General features: G+C 38.7%; 1 protein-coding gene across 1 annotated transcript in view; it reads right to left on the reverse strand.

Moving 5' to 3' along the window:
- LOC103046448 (serine/threonine-protein kinase 32C) overlaps positions 1-18282 on the reverse strand; it is a 119985-nt gene that overhangs the window by 18153 nt on the left and 83550 nt on the right. Inside the window, exons 4-6 of the mRNA XM_015605671.3 lie at positions 10427-10600; positions 1314-1351; positions 610-699 (exon numbers count right to left, since the gene is read on the reverse strand). Coding sequence (XP_015461157.3) covers positions 610-699; positions 1314-1351; positions 10427-10600 — 302 coding nt within the window. The remainder of the gene's footprint in view (positions 1-609; positions 700-1313; positions 1352-10426; positions 10601-18282) is intronic.

The raw sequence follows: 18282 nt of genomic DNA on the forward strand, positions 1-18282 counted from the left end.
CTAGGGCTGCACGATATTGGAAACATTTTAAATAGCAAATGTTGTTTTTGTAATGATATATATTGTGATATTAAACAATGCAGGGTCCATGACGTCACCAGCCCCACCCCCATTTGCGCGTTGTCTCGCGTCTGGACCAATCGAGAGCTGAGTCAGTGAGCAGTGTCAAAACCCGAGAAAACAGCTAAACAAAAGTAATCTGCCTTTTAATCAGTTATTTAAATGGCTTTTTAAAATGTAAATAAGAGCATATTTCTGGGATTAAAGCGTGATTTCAGCTGTAACTGGAAATATCTGTGCAAAACTGTGCTGAACTGAGGTGCACAGCTTTCGATGCATGCATTTACAAGCACGTGCACAGCCATGTGAATGGAGGCCATGCGGTTACCTCATGATTACTCCTGCAAACCCACCCCCCCACCCCTCATGCAGCAACAGCCTGTCACTTTCACAGACACAGAGACAGTGCTGTGTATCACCTTCTTGTGTCAAGAATCAAAACATTGCAGCATGAAGTGTTTGATTTAATCACGATGGCGATGCTTAAACGATATATCGTGCAGCACTAGTGCAGACAGCCTGGGCAGCAGCTGTGAGATGTGCTCTTACCCATATATGGCTTGGTTCCAGCTAAAGCTGTGGCTCTCTCTCCATCCTTGATGATAGTAGCGATGTTGAAGTCTGTCAGGTGGGCATGACCTGTGTGACAAAACCCATGAAAAACATCTCCTGTGGAACAGCCACACTATCAGCAACTGAGGACTGGCTTAATCCCGAGTGACTCTACTACATCCAGTGAATTGTGCAGGTTCATGTCTCCGACACAGACGGACACAGCTCTCCGGTAATGGCTTTAACGCATTAAAAAGCACGCCTGACATCTCAACTCTGTAGTGAACCATTCATTGAGATGGTCAGAGACTAGAGAATCAGAGGCTTTATTCCTGAGTGCTCAGAGACTAAGAGCACAATGCTATGAGAGAAAAAACAGCTAAATAAACCCCAGTGAATAAATTCTGAACACCTGTGGACATTCAATGAAAAAACACAGCGTGTTGAGGAGAGTTTTAGTAGAGCAGCTTGTCCTTGAGCCTGGGTTTGTCTTTGAAGTATTATGGGGTGTCCGACACTGAGACCGGCTTACTGCATGGAGACAGACTGTGTTACCGTGGCAATGCCTGCCAGCCTGCGGGATCACATCTCCTACATGTCACCTTGGACCACTTCCATATGTCTGCTGAGAGGCTATGGAATCATAGTGAATATAGACACACTAACGCATGCACATGTACACGTGAGTGCAGAGTCCTTACCTTGTTCATCCAGCAAGATATTGTCTGGTTTAATATCCCTGTAGAGGAGACAAAAATCATCATGTATACACATGAATTTACACCTTGACTTTTTTAGTATTTTACAAGGATTAACAGCATTTAGATTTTATATGATGCAGTAGTATAAATCAATACAACACATTCACATTGTTTTAGTCTATTAAATTAACTCACAGTTCAATACTTCATATAGCAATATGTTTAATGTCAGTCAAATATTAGTGATGAAGTCATTTAACCATGATGTCATTTAACTATATCGAAATAAGGTACTGCCAATAGAATAGGAATCTCAGCAGCAGATATGATGTGAGCTGGAGTGAAATAAACATGCAAAAAACAAACAAAAAACAGCTTTGAGCTGTGGAGCAGTGGAACTGTGTTCTCTGGAATGATGGTGATCCACCCTATACGTTTGAGATGAGTTTGGGAGTTGAGATGATTTAGAGTAACAATGATCCAACATCCTAATCTCACTGATGCTCTTGCCACTAATTGCAATCAAATCCTTACATCCTTAATGCTCCAAAATCTAGTAGAAAGACTATCATCCAATAATAGCAAACTCTTGATTTCAGAAACAAAACGGTAAGCAAGCAGGTGCCCCAATACCTTTATCCTCATAACTGTATTTACTGTATACATCCAAGAACAAGTTAAAATTTTTAACCCATGCATTCTATACCACCATTAAGGCGAGTGTATTCTCATGTTAAGCACAGTAAAATGGAAGACCATGAAGAATTGGAGCTTCCTGTGTGCTAGTACTAGTGATATTTAAAGTATGTGTGATAGTGACAGTCTATCACTTTTTCCTACAAGCAAACACTCAAGTTTAGAAGAGTTAATTGTGGGACTGTACAATATATGCTAAACCAAAGAACAATAGTTTAATTAATCTGACTAATGAAAGCAGGATGTAAGGGGTTAATCCGAGAAAAAAAAATGTATGTGTTATTTAATTTATGTTAGTTTTCCTGCTGGGAAAGGGTGGTTTGTGACACACTCAATAACAATGTAACAACAGTCACTGAAGCTATTTACATATTAAAAACATGCAGAAGCAATGAAACATGAAATGAAAGAAAACGAGCAGATTAAATAGCTAATGGTAACATTTTGACTTCAAAGGGTTAAATCATTTATAATTCATGGCAATTCACTTTCATTCAGCGTTGGGAACAGCAGCATTAAAGACCAAACTATTCCTTTAAGAAAACTGCCAGAAACGCACTGATAACAATCCTATTTAAACAGTCTTTGGAAGCTGTAATAGAGAAGAAAGGAATGTGATGAAATGTCAGAAGTCCTGGGGGTTTCCATATCTCTGATCTCTTCTACTGTCACTGAATAAGGCTTGGTTTAAAGCTGTCATATGAAGACGAAGAGACATGAAAGTTCTGCTATTTGGGCGAGGGTCTATTCTACACTGTACTGTCAGTTACTGTAGAGCGTCTTTGGTTTCTGCTCGGCACCACAAGTTCTGACACCAAAAGGCTTCTGTATAGGTACAAACAGCTGACAGTGAGCTTCTACCTGCGTACAATTGTCTGGTGTGAGAATATCAGAGGGTCTGGGGGTCTGTGTGTGTGTCTGTCTGTGTGTGTGTGTGTCTGTCTGTGTGTGTGTGTGTGTGTCTGTCTGTGTGTGTGTGTGTGTGTGCAGTGTTATAAAATTAAACCGCCTTGTTGCCCTTTTCTGGTGTGAATGTTCAGCTCTCAGGGGGCATTCATGGATTTCTCCACGCCTGCTAATTGCCTAGGACACACATACATGCCTTCAGCACACACACCAGTGCCTCACTGTGGGGTCTCTCGCACAAATACTCACACACACTCACACACAGACACACACACACCAGTGCCTCACTGTTTACAGCCAACAGCCCCCATCATGCTCCAACACACACACCACTTCCCCCACAGCTAATTAACACAAAGAGCCCACACTGCTGATGGTCATCCAAGATGATTGGATTAATGCACAACACTCATGTTCTCCTGTTCCTACTGCCTGCGATATACTGACTGTTACATATACATACACAGAATAGATATGATAGAATAGATTTTATTTAACATGAAAATGGTCAAAAGTACATTTTAGAATGAGTAAATAAACAAAAACAGAAAAGTTATGACATGAATAAAAAACATATACGTTCAGGATTCTACTTAACACAAAGTTCTTCCAGAGTTTCTTAGTAAAAGCCCTAAAGATACTATGATTCTACATAGAATCATGACAAATCAAATAACAATTCAGAGGCACGAAGGATTCTCTGGATTGGAAAAGCTTGGTTCCTTGTATTATTGATTTGTTAGAGATTCTATATTCACGAAACCTGTGTCTGAGTCAAAGAACACCATTTTATTAGAGTCTTAGAGTGTATTTACATGTAAGAGACAAAACCCTTGGAACAAAATGTTTTTTAGCCTCATGCTTTCCACTGAAGCTTGTGTTCAGATGACTCTTTATTGCTTTTGCCTTTTCAGATAAGTTGAACCAATTGCTGACACATATAATAAAAATACCTAGAATAAAAAAACATGAAACATTGTTGGCACCACGCCAGCACTTAGCTGCGGAGCAGTGGAACTGTGTTCTTTAGGGATGATGGTGCTCCAACCAATGCTTCTGGGATGAGTTGGGGCGCCAATGTGCCCTGAGGAAAGCACCAGATCCCCAGCTCTAACACATCAGCTAACATCCCAATGGAAGTGATGAGGGCCACCCACAGAGAGCAGGGCCAATTGCTCTGTCTCAGGGTCCAGCTGCTGACAATGTTTTGTTGTTTGTTTTTTTTATCAACACACATATGATACTTTTTTATATTTTAATACACAATTACTAAACATACTGTACAACAGCAAAATATTATATAGTGATAAGGGCACATTTTATGTCATGTTTTTATTTTTGTCTCCACAGTACATTTAATTTAGCACAGTATATATAGCTCTCCCTCTCTCTCCCTCTCTCTCTCTCTCCCTCTCTCTATGTAATGTTTGCCATGTCCCTAAATGTCAAAGGATTTTCTGGCACATCAGAAATCTGAAAGCAGTAAATTGTCCAAAGCGAAATACCCCTAATCCCTTAACACCACTGAGTTGGAAAGAAAGGAGGGAAAAAAATACCCCTTCTTAATTTCATTCTTTCAGGATTTCTTTGCTTGGGCTAATTTTACCTCCTTGGGCAACATGATGACATGGCAGTAGGACTGTTGCTAGGAGACACTTCTCCCCTAGTTGGTGCAACAAAATAATTGCACGGTGCGGCCGCTCTCCTGTCAGGAATCCAGGGTGTGGAACCGGCTGGCGCTGCCAGAGTCGGCACAGTGGATTCCACAGGGCCGGCCTCAGTCCAGCCAGGCCAGCTCCCAGCAGAGCCAATGATGTCCATGAAGAGGAATACTAACGACAGTGAGAAACCTAACCACCCTAACTAATCCGCTGCTCATGAATCCTGGGTGGCATTAGAGGTTGTAGAAAAACAAGCGAATCACACGCTGCATAAATAAAATCAATATAAATGATCAATCCCGCGTGTGATGTGGATCTGAGAGTACCGGTTTCTGGAACGACCTAATGTGCACAGGCTGCAAAATGTATCTTTTGAGGCAGCGTATGAAAGGTCATAATGACAGCAGCGGCAGGCTTTGCCTGGGGCTTGAGTCACAACTTTACATATCAGCGAATCCCTGAGGATGACGCATGCATTGGCAAATCGCTGAGTGACAACTCTGACAGAGCAGATGCCTCATTCCACAGAGTTTAACACAACTAACAGGTCATCATTACACAGCACTGGTTTAGTGAACACTGATTTCAGGACTGGGCCAGTGCTACATTGTGCCTTTAGAAATAACACTTAAAAATACGTCAGCAAAAAATACAGATGAGCCGTTCACGAACCAGTTGATTTGCTCATATCAGTCACTGTTTATAACTCAGAGTAACTAGAAAACAACAGGAATATATAAAAAAAATACTCACATGTAACAAGTGTCTGTATAGAAAAATATATAATTTGCTGTAACATGATAGAATAGTATAGTAAGAGAAAACAATCTGTCACAGCTTAGCCCATGTCTGCCTTGTGTTTCTCCCTCATTTGGTCTCTTGTGCTCCTGCCCCTCTGTTTACCTGTCATGTTTCCCAGCCATGTGCTTCTGTTGTGTTTTGGTCCTGTCTCCACCCTAGCCCCACCCTGTCATCAGTGATTTGTAACCCCGCCCCCTCTTGATTGATCCTCAGGTGTTTCCAGTTTCCTGTTCCCTCCTCATGTATATAAGCCCCTTTGTTTCAAGCCTTCTTTGTCTAGTCTTTTGTTAGTTTGTTTGCTGTCCGTGATCAGGTTTGTTTCATGTCTCTTGATGTTTGTTAGCTTCCTGTTTTCAAGTTTAGTGTTTTGTAGTTTTGTATTCAGTGTAACTTTGGTTTATTTTGTTTGTTTGTTTGTTAATTTGTTTTAGTTTGTTAATTTAAATAAATATAATTATTCTGCACTTACGTCCATCCCCTCACTTCTGTAACACAATCTATGTTAAAGCATATGGAAAAAAAGATTAGAAATTCACTCTGCTAAAATATGTCTATCACTTCAATTACAGCCTTATAAACATGTCAGAGTAAAATGCAATGTTTGTAGTGACCTACTGTCAGGTTGGAGTAGGGAGGAGATGTGGAGAGCGAACGCAAATGCGAGTATTTATTAAAATGAACACAAACAAACAAAAAAAACAAACCAAAAACTGAAGAAACAGGAAACACAACAAGTATATAGAGAAATGATAACAATGGGCCCACAAAATCTGGCCGATGATAAACGTTCAATCACAGACGAGGGAGACAGGAACAAAGGGAACTATTTATACATACAGAAGGGGACAGGAAACAGGAAACACCTGACAACAGGTAACAAGGGGGCGGAGCTTACTCAAAGCAAAAGTTTAATTCGGTTAAACAGGCTTTACCATGGAATATCAAAAACAAATGAATATAGTCCCAGCTTAGGGCTTTCTCTAGATCTATATTACATTTACATAACCTAATAACTAATCAAGCATGCACATACACTTACAAACCTATTTACATATGCATACACAACCACCCACACACCCACAAACCCATCCAGGCACACCGCACTGCTTCTTAAGAACTCCAGCGATTATAATTTACTGCATGTTTGCTTTAAAAGTGGCTTTAATGGAGGAGTTTAATAGTTGCTCTCAACTGTGGCCCCGGCGGAGTCTCTGCAATATCTAAAGCTGAGCCTGGACCTTCAGCTCCACTCAGCACTTTCTCTACTTGCACTCCACCTCACAATAGAGGAGATGGATGAGAGTAATTACAGTCCCAGACATCTACAGCGTCTTTGCAAAATGAAGAGTAAAAAACGGTGGAGGGAACAGGACCTCAGCTGGAGCCTCGCTTCAGTATAACATCCCTAATGACGGGTGACACTAATTATAAAATCAGCCTGAGCGCCGTAATTGACCTTCTGTGGCCTTAGGAAGAATATGGCTCCTTGGATTTTAAACTAGTTTACTTAGAGAGGAAATACAATAGAGGAGATATAAATGTGTGTGTGTGTGTGTGTGTGTGTTTGTGTGTCTGTTTGCCAGAAGGCAAAAGAGTACCAGGAAAGCCACCAGTGAAAAATGCTGTTAGAGAATGGAGCTGAAAGTTTGATTAGAAGTTGATGATGAGTCATTTAAGCTTTCGGGTCCAGGTTATTTGTCTCTGGTTTGTGTGAGGGGTATAAGTTGTGTGCGTGTGTGTGTATGTGTGTGTGTGTGGCCACCGTGGAGTGTGCTGCAGGGTCAGACAAGGAACTAGATGGGGAGAGGCTGTAATAAAGAATAGGTGGAGCATGAAAGAACACATACAGATTGTCAAGTCAGCTGCTGAGTAATGAATATTGAGCCATAAAAAAACTCCGTAACAAATCAAAATTAATTTCTGTAAGCAGAAGCTTGTACTTACTGTGACATTCACATTGTAAATGGGATGTTTTTAAATTATGAATATAGCAATAGAAATGATCTGAAATGTCTTTACACAAAAGGTAATGATTATATGTAGAACTTTTTGAAAGTATAATTGTCTCTTCTTCTGGTTAAAGAAGTCCATTGTTGTAAAGATCACACTTTAAGCACTTCCTAAACAAAAACATGCATTCACATGCATTCACACATGCATTTGTTGATAAGTGTCAAAGAAGGCTAGGAACTCTTTTTTAATATTATATTAGGTCTCTTTGCTTGATCATCTGTTTTAAGCACAGGTTCGAGGATACACTAGACAGTCAGTATAGATTTTTGAGTTGTTCACACTGTCTGATTCCTTGTGTCTCATACATTATAGAGGGCACTGTATGCACATATTTGACAATCAGCCTCTAACAGTCACTTGTTTTAAACTCTGAGTAAATAACAGCAAGGGTAAAGTACAGTAAGCGAATGACATTTAGCTTTATGGCATTTAAAGCTTTACTGTTCACTCTCTAGCTAGTGCAAATAGGCTGGAGTCCAAAGACACCTCTAAGCTTAACCACAGTACATCCCCTATACTGTGCTTGAATGTCAAAAACATCAAAGTAAGACATTTAAGTGAAACTACAATTCTTTAATAACTGTAGAATTAAATGAAACACCAAGGGTTGGTTTCTCAGAAAGGGATAAAGCCTAGTATTGGACTACACAGCTTTTTGAATGGATATTTTAAGTTGGTATAAGGAAAGTATAGTCTATGATTAGGCTTAACCCCTCTCCGTAAACCAACTCTAAATAAATCAAACATCATATAAGAGATATGCGATAGGCAAGACAATAAAGGATATACTGAATCTATACTTTACTGCTATCATAAAAATATCAACATTTAACAGAAATGTGCTTATTTCCATATAATTAATCTCTTTTACATCTATTCACCCCTCACTGTACAAAAACTCCAAGACTAAACTCAGCACATTATATAATTTATGCCTGAAATAAGAAATCATGCTAGATAAACCAAAAGATAAAAGGCATATGCTGTGCTAAGGCTGTTTTCCATTTTTTTTTTTTGCAAAAATAGTGCATGTTTACTGAAATTCACACAGAGTAATGCAGTTATCAGAGGCTGATAAAAAGTAGCATTTTCCTATGATAAAAATAAATATCTGGGATACCTCCATTTATTTGTTCAATTTACAAAATTAATTAACTTATTGAGTATGTGTCTTTGCAAAAATAGGGCACACACAATATGCACAGTGAACAGGGTCACAGTGCAAAGATTTAGTCAATTTAGAAATTCTTCCTAAAATATTATGAGGTTATATGTTTTAATTAAAATAAAATAAAAAACTTCTATAAAGAACAATACCCATAACAAACTCACTATTTTTAATTATTTTTAAAAAATTATTTTGTTTTTTATTTCTAATTTTGTCCCATTTTCCACACAATTCACAAGGTCAATTATCCAACACACTCATTAGGACTTCCCTCATCACTAGTGATGCCCCAACTCCAGGAGGGTGAAGACTAAATTCTAACTGCTGCTGATGCATCATTGCTGCAATAATATAATTTAAAGTCTTTTTTTTCATTTTACAAAATAAAAAAGTGTCAGAACTTTCACTGACGCAAAACTGAGGATGCTCAACTCTCTCCCTTCTTTTCTTCCCCTCCAGCCTTAATCCATCTCAAGCTTTTATACCTCTATAAAAGCGTATAAACTATTGTATATACAGGTTTTGTTTATACTTGTACTGTCAATCCCTCTTTAATCCACCCATCACTATTGCACTATTGTGTCTCTTGTCTCAAGTATGTCTATATCTGTGACCTTGTTGTATTGTAGTTACATTTAGTGTCTCTCATTTTTTTGCAGGGGTTGGACAATGAAACTGAAACACCTGGTTTTAGACCACAATAATTTAATGTCCTGACGGACAGTTCTGGTGGAAACAGGACAGTTGAGGTGCACATTAAATTCTGACGTGATTTGAGCAGCCGTGGTTTTATGTTTTTTGGATACAATCCGGGTTTAGCACTTGAACATCCCTTTCAGACAGCTTCCTCTTACAGCGTCCACAGTTAATCCTGTTGGATGTGGTTGGTACTTCTTGATGGTATGTTGACATTACCCTGGATACGTGGCTCTTGATACATCACAAAGACTTGCTGTCTTGCTCACAGATGCGCCAGCAAGACGTGCACCAACAATTTGACCTCTTTTGAGCACACATAATGTTGTGTGCATTGCAATATTTTGAGCAAAACTGTGCTCTTACCGTGATAATTGAACCTTCACACTCTGCTCTTACTGGTGCAATGTGCAATTAATGAAGATTGGCCACCAGGCTGCTCCAATTTAGCCATGAAACCTCCCACACTAAAATGACAGGTGTTTCAGTTTCATTGTCCCTGTATTATTTCTATTTTTATTTTGCTGCACTTGCTGTAATGTATAGGAAGGACAGTAAAGTAAATTCAGTCCTCTGTGTGTACTGTACATACTGACAATAAACTACCTGACTGGGATTGAGAATGTGTAGTACGCAAACAAATAACATGATGCAATCAGACAGGACAAAAATCACTGAGAAACTCTGGTATTGATTACATGACACCCCCTCCTAGTGTAAAACAGAATTCCCTTCAAATAAAGCTAATGTATTTGTTAACTGCTTTCTTGTGAGGTTATGCCGTATTCTGAAGTCAAGAAGTACAAGTATCTAAGATGTATCTCTGCTAGTTGCTGCATGATGAATATTTAACAATATTATGTAATAATAATTTCTTTCAGTAGTCAGAAACACATTGTTTGTACTGCCAGAAGCTGCCAAGTAATCTGATCATTTTATACAGCCTTCAAATATACTACAGCTAGTATTGCTCACTTTTGTTAAAGTGAAAATAATATACCTGTCAGATTTTCCCATCAGCCGTAACCAGAACTTTCAAAACACACACATTTTAGTGTACGGCTGTATACAGTGTGTGTGTGTGCATGAATGCATAAAGCAGTTGGAAACAAGCTGACAGCATACTATGTCATACTATGTAATTTATATTACACTGTAGATCATATACACACCTGTGTATGATGTGCTGGCTCTGCAGGTAGTCCAGTGCCAGGGTCATCTCACACAGGTAGACTTTGACCGCCTCCTCCGTGAACTGGACGTTCTGCTGTAAGTGATAGCGCAGATCTCCTCCCAGCAGCAGGTCAACTACCATGAACATGTCCTCCTCGTCCTGGAACGAGTACCTGGGACACAGGGGTCAGAGGTCAAAGAGCTCAGTCACACCTGACAGGAACTGCAGGTAACTGGCCAACATAAGCCGTGCACTAAACACCATGCACTGCAGTCTGCATGCAACACTACATACAGTACATACACGCAGTACACAGTACATGCTGCAGTCATTGCTCCAAAACGAGCAATTTACTGAAATCCTTCTGTGTGATTAGGGTGTGAGACATGTGTGTCATGTGTGTGTTTGCTTGTGTTTGTTGTGTCTTGTTTGTTTTGTCATCATCTCCGACCTTTCTTTATGAAATCAAAAATGGAAATTAAATCTGCAGAGATGATCAGAAATGATGATAAAGCTCCAATCTTTTAATTAGAAGCGACTAAATGCTTATATTCACATGTCAATCATGATTACACAGATATTAATCAAACCCTTCACTCCCACAACGTCCACACAGCACACAACACATCTCCCTTTCAGCTTCTTCAGCAGCACAGGAACATGGTGAACTGTTTAATTCTTAAAAATAAAATAATGTGTTCAGCAGCTGCGATAAGTTCTTTTTCATTTTGTGGAATCCATCCTGTTTTCAGTTTCAGCTTTATAAAAAGATGGCTTAAATTTTTTATCCAGGATTTGCTGGTATTTTGTGGAATTTGTTTTTTCATCAATTTCGTGGAAACACCATCCCAAAGCATGATAAATCAGCCTCCATGCTTTAAAGCGTTCTTTTCATAAACTCAAATTTTTCTTTTTTGTCCAAAGGCACTTTGTTGCTGGTAATGGCAAAATAGTTCTACTTCTCTTCATGAAAGTGACTTTGAGGACATTTCAGCACACAGCATGAGGTTTCGTGACAAAGATACAGTTAACGTTCTGTGTTATGGCTTTTTTATGAAGTGTAAGTTTTAGCAGGCAATGCTGCACAATAGAAAAGTGCACCTGGGTGTCTTATGTGTTAAATGTCTGACCTGCATCCATTCAATACATTGTCAAAATAGATAATTTAGTGCATTTAAGACGGCAGTAGGATGGGGGTGATGTGGGAGCTCATTGATTGGTGGTGTCTCTGAAATCAGACACCCACTGTAGTTGCAAATTAAACAACATGCTAAGTAGACAAAGCAGCCTAAAAGATGTGCCTCATTTGATTTCATGCTCTCAAATATGTGGATTTCTCTTATAAACATGAGTGATTTGAACCTGAGTTAGTTAATCCACAACCTGTGCTGTGGTACTCAGCCCGTTAGCTAACTTATCTATGTCTAGTTGACAGGCTGTGCATCCAAACACAACATAATCTCTCCAATTTAGCCTTTCTGTTACTCTCAACAGCAGTATTGATCATCAATACTCAAAGTCAGTTTGTCATCAGCAGCTGCATTGTGCTGTCTGATAGTCAGTGAAGTCATATCTGGGTTTTGATTTGTCTTTCTTTTAAGCATACTAGTCATTCTGTCAGAGACTTTTCTTGGTCTTCCAGATCTAATGTTGACCTCAACAGTTCTCCTATGGTGGCATTTTTTTTTTTCATTTTCACCCTAAAAACACATGGCTATTATCTTATATATGTCCTTCGTCCTTGTGGACATATATTATTGTTTCCAAACTTTAGACAGCTGCTTATAAAGGCTGCTTATAAAGAATTTTCACACTGGGACACACTGATGATTTAGATTTTAGAAGTTATAAACCATAAATGTGCATTGTTCAAGTAATATGCAGTAAATAATAGTCCAGTTATCTATGGATCCTTTTTTTTACACAAAATATCACTATGTTCTCTTATTTTTCTATCTTCACACTACTAAAAAAGGAAATTAGTTCCCTGAGGCCTCTCATGACCTCTCTATCACTGGACACATGCCCTTTTTCTCACCCACAATATTGTTTGGCAGGACTAAACAGTATTATGCATGTGTGTGGCTAAGTGTGTCCCTATCTCTGTCTGTCCGTGTGGGTGTGAGGGCTCTCCTACTGGGCAAATCCAGAGCTCATTTCCTGTTACGAAAGATGAGAGGTCTGAGAGTGTGGCGGCAATCAGAACATCTATAAAACACATCAGCTACACACAGCCAGCCACTGTCGCAATACTGACCCCATCAAATACATCAGATGCACACAGCCAGGCTCCATCATAATGCTGACCATGACAGCCCACACAGCTCTTCTCCACACCCGAGCTCTTTCATCAAAGCTGTGGCCACGGGAAAGAAAAAGGACAACAGTGAATGACAGGAGCCCTATTGTGGAGGGAAACTGATGGGGTGGAATTAAATGACATAAAAAGAATAATTTATCCTCATGCTTTCAGAAGCTCTCATCTGTCAAACTGTTTCTTTTCCTTGGGAGGTCGCACCATTATTCTTCCAAAATCAAGGACATTAATATTCAGTTTGTCCCACTTCAGTGACAGCCTGTACTATTGGATATATATTATATATTGCTAGGCAATTTGAGCTCATCAAATTGCCCAGCATCAAATCATCAGAAAAGACAGACATATCGATTGTTTTTGGTGCAAGCTGCTTAAAGTGTTCAGTTGGCTCAATGTTTGTATGTGTTTCTACATCTCCAGTTCTTCCAGGCATGTTCAATCATTTTTAATAAACCACTGCAGTGTTTGTTTGTGTATAGATTGAGACCACCTCATCTTAAGCTGGACTTTAAGCAAAATGCATATTTTTTGGGCTGTAGGAATCGCACACAGAATACACGGTACAGGCAGTCAATGAATGCAACGCAGAACCTGGAAAGTGTAGCTGTAGCACTGTTGGCACTAGCAATTCGCTAATTTTAGCCTGAGAAGTTTATCTCTGAGCACACGGGATGAGTATGGATACTGGAAACAGTGAACCCAAGGGTGGAAAAGGACACACAGGAGCTAGAGGACCCGCCTGTTGCTTTTAAATCAACTGTGTGGAAATACTTTGAGTTCCGTGTGGAACTTCAGCGTGATGCAAAGCCATTGTAATGTGCACGCAGAAGTATAAACTCTCGCTGAGACGTGTAGGCTACAGCATAAGTTTGATGCAGAAGTATAAATTGGGTTTAACATGGTAACGCAAATTTGACGGCATCATCCAGACCTACCAATAACCAGAACTAAAAAAAAGTAACTTCATATTTTTTTCACCAACCTCACCGAAAACGTACTGGGGTACTGGGGTTTATACCGTGGTTGAACCGAATCATGAATTCTCTGTACCATTGTGCAGAATCATGTAACTACACATAAAGTACTCATAGATAATGAGCAAAGTGTTAACAGTATTATCTATTAGTTCTGGACCACAAACAAACCACTTCGGCTCATTGAAAAGTCCAGGATAGAGTTCCATCCCTCCAGAGAACACAGTTCCAATACCCAGTCCAGTGCTGAGGGTGGTTTTTCATAGGGCACAGAGCCATGGGCTCATGTGTGGATGCTTCAGAGCATGTTGTTCTATTGACGATGCTTTTCAATGAAGATTATACAAGCTCTCCATGTTGAACTGATTCCCTGTGCGAGCAGTGGGTGCACAGTAGTAGAGCAGCTGAATTCACTAATTAAATGGGCTTTCTGGACACAGTATATGAGCTGGAGTGGATATTCACCCTGCAGCAAGTCCAACATGGTATTTGCTATGGTCTAGCCCTTCATCAGTGGCCAGTTTCTGCCACAGAGCTGCTCTTGGCTGGATATATTTTGGGTAGTGGACCATTTTCTATCTAGAGTGTAAAAAACCCAGGAACTATGCCTACCCTGATATGTCCATGATACCATGCCATTATCACATCAGTGTCCCTGCAGTCCAGATAGCAATATATTAAATAATATCTGACTAATATCCTGTTTGTGAAGACTGACTAGTGATGGCTGAGGGTAGCTGACCAATTGTGCTTGACAACAGATGGTCTACAGTAGGGGTAATCAGTTCCGGTCATGGAGTTTTTATTCCACACTCACACAGCAGTTTCGCATTCAAAAGTCTAATATTTATGAAAGCAAAAACGGAAAAAACAAGCAAATATGGCCTGTCCCGATAACTATTCTTTGTTTGGATGAAATATTGTAATGAATCATATTATTCTTATTTTAAGACCATTTTGTGCCATTGTTCTACCCTGTACATTATACCCATATAATTCTTGTTTAGACCAGAAGTAAAAAGTAGGAAGTCTATGGGTGCATTCTAATTGCTAATACAAATCACTAATATTATCTAGTTTGAGTATGAAATAAGCCGTACAAGTAAAAGTTAAAAAATGACTCAAAAATCCATGACACATACTTAGAACTGGTTAATTTTTGAGTGTGGATATGATAGACACTATTATCCCACAATGCAATGCGAAATGGAAAAGGAGAATCTGCTCATTTTTGGAACAATATTTGAAAAAAAAAAAAAAAACACATAATGATGAAAGTGCAGTGTTGTCACACTTCCTGGACCTATTTCTTCCACTTCGGACTGCATTACCCAAAGTCCCACTCCCTCTTACACTACAGTCACAGCCCCCTCTTCAACCAACCATGAACAGCTTCCACGCTTATTAGCCCTATCCAGACGGGATTAGTTTCCCAGGGGGTCCTGGGGTAATTTTCTCTTTTATGGGGGTCCTCTTTGATTTTATTCCCATCCGGAACAAACATGTACGTGTTTTATTAGACGTCTTCTGAGAAAAATACAGGCTGAATTATCTACTGTTTTTCACTGAACTTTTTCACTGTGGTCGTCCATATCTCCGAGTTTCATTACCTCGTGTTTAATAAAATAGCTATTTGTATAGTGCCACACACCGTAATTACACTTCGGGCACGTGTTTCCACAGAGATCCATGTAAACACAACAGCGAGTGGAAATGGAGGAGCTACTGAATGCGATGTCACATGACCGAGAAAGCCAAAAAACTCACTGGTCCTCCTGCTTTTTCATTTGCAGTCCAGGTGCAGGAGTTTTATCACTAGTAGAGTAGAAGTGGTTAATGATAATGAAGATAATGGTTTTAGTCCCCTGACTTTTTATTTCCCTGCAGCTGTGAATAATTAGCGATTCCTTTCACCTGTACCTGATTGTCCGAGTATGTATTTAAGGCCTGTTTGTTTCACTTGCCTTTTGAAAGGTATTGCCAAAAATTCTGTCAAGCATACTAAGCATTTATATCTGTGTTTGGATTTTGTGTATCTTTGACCCTTTTCTGTTTTTTTGGCTTGACCCTTGCACCTTGCACCCTTGCAGTTATTGCTGTTTTTTGCTTGTTTGTTTGTTTGTTTTTTTCTACCGTGTCTCTGCCTGATTCCTATGTGCATGTTTTTACTGTTAGAGTTTTTGACCTGGCCTGGCTTTTTGACCACTATTTTGGATTAGCCATCATATTTTAATCCTGTTTGCTGGTTTTACATTTGCGAACGTCAGGTTTGTCCTGAGAATCTGAGAACGTAACAAACTGTGTCGAATTGCAGTGATATGTGTTGGCATATCAATGCTTGATTACTCCATGTAAGTACATAACTGGTTAGTTCATTAATATGTTGTGTACACACCTGCCAATCATGCAATACTAAGGTTAGTGTATAGTATGTACCTTATAGTATTAGTATTAGAATAGTACACAAATTGGGACGCAGCCTAAGTGGGTGCTTTATGATGCTCAATAAGACAATCAATGAGTCACATTTTCACACAGTGCGAGTCAGACGTGTTTCCTAGTAATGAATCAAGCCTAGTCCTAAAATATGTTGTCCTATCAATCCAGGGCTAGGCTTAACCCCTGTCTGGAAAACTTCCCTAGTGAGTCTACAATAATTTAAGGAGCTAAAGGCTATCCTCTGATTTCAGTGTCACGTTTACAAATTACAACACTGTATGCCCTTTTAGAAAACAAAGTTTTTTTTTCAAACTTAATAAAGTGTAAACCTGTTTAAATATATTAAATTGACCAAATCTATATAAAATAAAACCACTGTTTTTAGACAGATATGACAAAACTTTATAGAATCACCTTGCTAACAAAAATATAATGGGAATAATGAGGGCAGCAAAAATATATGGATCATGTCTGTATATTGGATGATAAGATAAGATAATAACACAATTATCATGACAGGCCTAAAACAAATGACTAAATAAACTAAAAAAAATCTAATTAAATGGCAAACATGAAATCTAAAATCTGACCATCTCAAGACTCCAGTACAGGTTATTACTCCAGTACACTTGATTCAACTTATCAGTGTGATTTCCAGAACCCCCCTGTAAAAACACAGCAATGATTCTTAAAGTGTGATCATCATCACACTGACCACTCTCTATCTCTCTCTCTCGAGACTAGTTAAGATGATCTTAGAAAGTTAAGATGCTTTAAGGCCCTGTTAATTACTAGGCTTCACAGAAGTATTAGAACAAATAAATCTGGACTCTAGCCCTTCAGAAGGGGAACTGATGACCCCTGGGCTTCAGTCCATAATTGTTCACCTACACAGTGAACCTATAAGATCCATACGTGGACTTTTATAAATTGGCCAGTGAGTAGACGTACATGCTAGTGATTCTATTAAAGTTGACTATGTGTGTAATTGCAGGATTCTGGCTCTTGAAGGCTGACGTCCAGGCTCTTGATCCTGTGTGATCTAATTAAAGGATGCTGGTCCCGTGTGGCAGGCTGATCTCTCTCCTAAGATTCTGCTCATTAGCCAGTCACGTTTCAGCGTGGATCAGCTCTGAGATGAGAACTGAATTACGTAAAGTCCTTTCCCTTGCTCTGATTACCACATTGCACATATCAAAGACATTTTAACATTCACTGAAACACAGAAACCAGTGAGAGACTGAAAGAATACTATCAAATGCTTTACTATAAGATTCTGTCCCATAAGATTTACCTATACTGGCGTTATACAGTACAGTATATATTATGCAGTATATATCATACTACTGCAAACTTTAAAATAAAGGGGCTTAAAATGGTCATTTGAGCAATGTCATAAAAGAAACAATCCTGGAAACATAACATAGTTACATGAGTAGGCTAAACTCTGGGCTTATTTCAAGATTTCTTTAGCTATTATAAATGATTCAGTATCTACTATAAATGATTCAACAACTAGTATATACTACAACTGACTGAGTAACTACTTAACAAATTCAATGAATATATGCTTAATGCTATGAATCAGAGGTTCTTAACCTCTTTTATTTTTAAAGGTTCTTCACACTTGCACCCTATTACTATCATGATTCTCTGTAGAGAAGGCCTGTCACAATAATTACATTATCAATTTATTGTACAATAAATGAGCATGAATGTAATAATATTTGATAATCGTGATATTGTCTATTGTGCGTATTTGTATGTTAGTTCACACACACACATATATATATATATATATATATATATATATACACACACACACACATATATATATATATATATATATATATATATATATATATATATATATATACATATATATATAACAGTGAACAGCATTTTAGCCAATTCTGCTTCAAAAACTGACCAATGCTTCAATAACTGTGACTCCCGTACACAAACTGTGAACTGCAGTTGGCGAAGAAAAAAAAGTGTCATTCCCAAACTATGATTTATTCCAATTTTGTTGTTTTTAAAAGGGTATAATTGCTTTTTTACGCTATTGTCATTATTTCAGTTGTGCTTAATAATCTTAAAATGATTCTTAAAAAAATATGTTTC

This window comes from Astyanax mexicanus, chromosome 7 (genome assembly GCF_023375975.1).
Source record: "Astyanax mexicanus isolate ESR-SI-001 chromosome 7, AstMex3_surface, whole genome shotgun sequence".
Classification (NCBI taxonomy): domain Eukaryota; kingdom Metazoa; phylum Chordata; class Actinopteri; order Characiformes; family Acestrorhamphidae; genus Astyanax; species Astyanax mexicanus.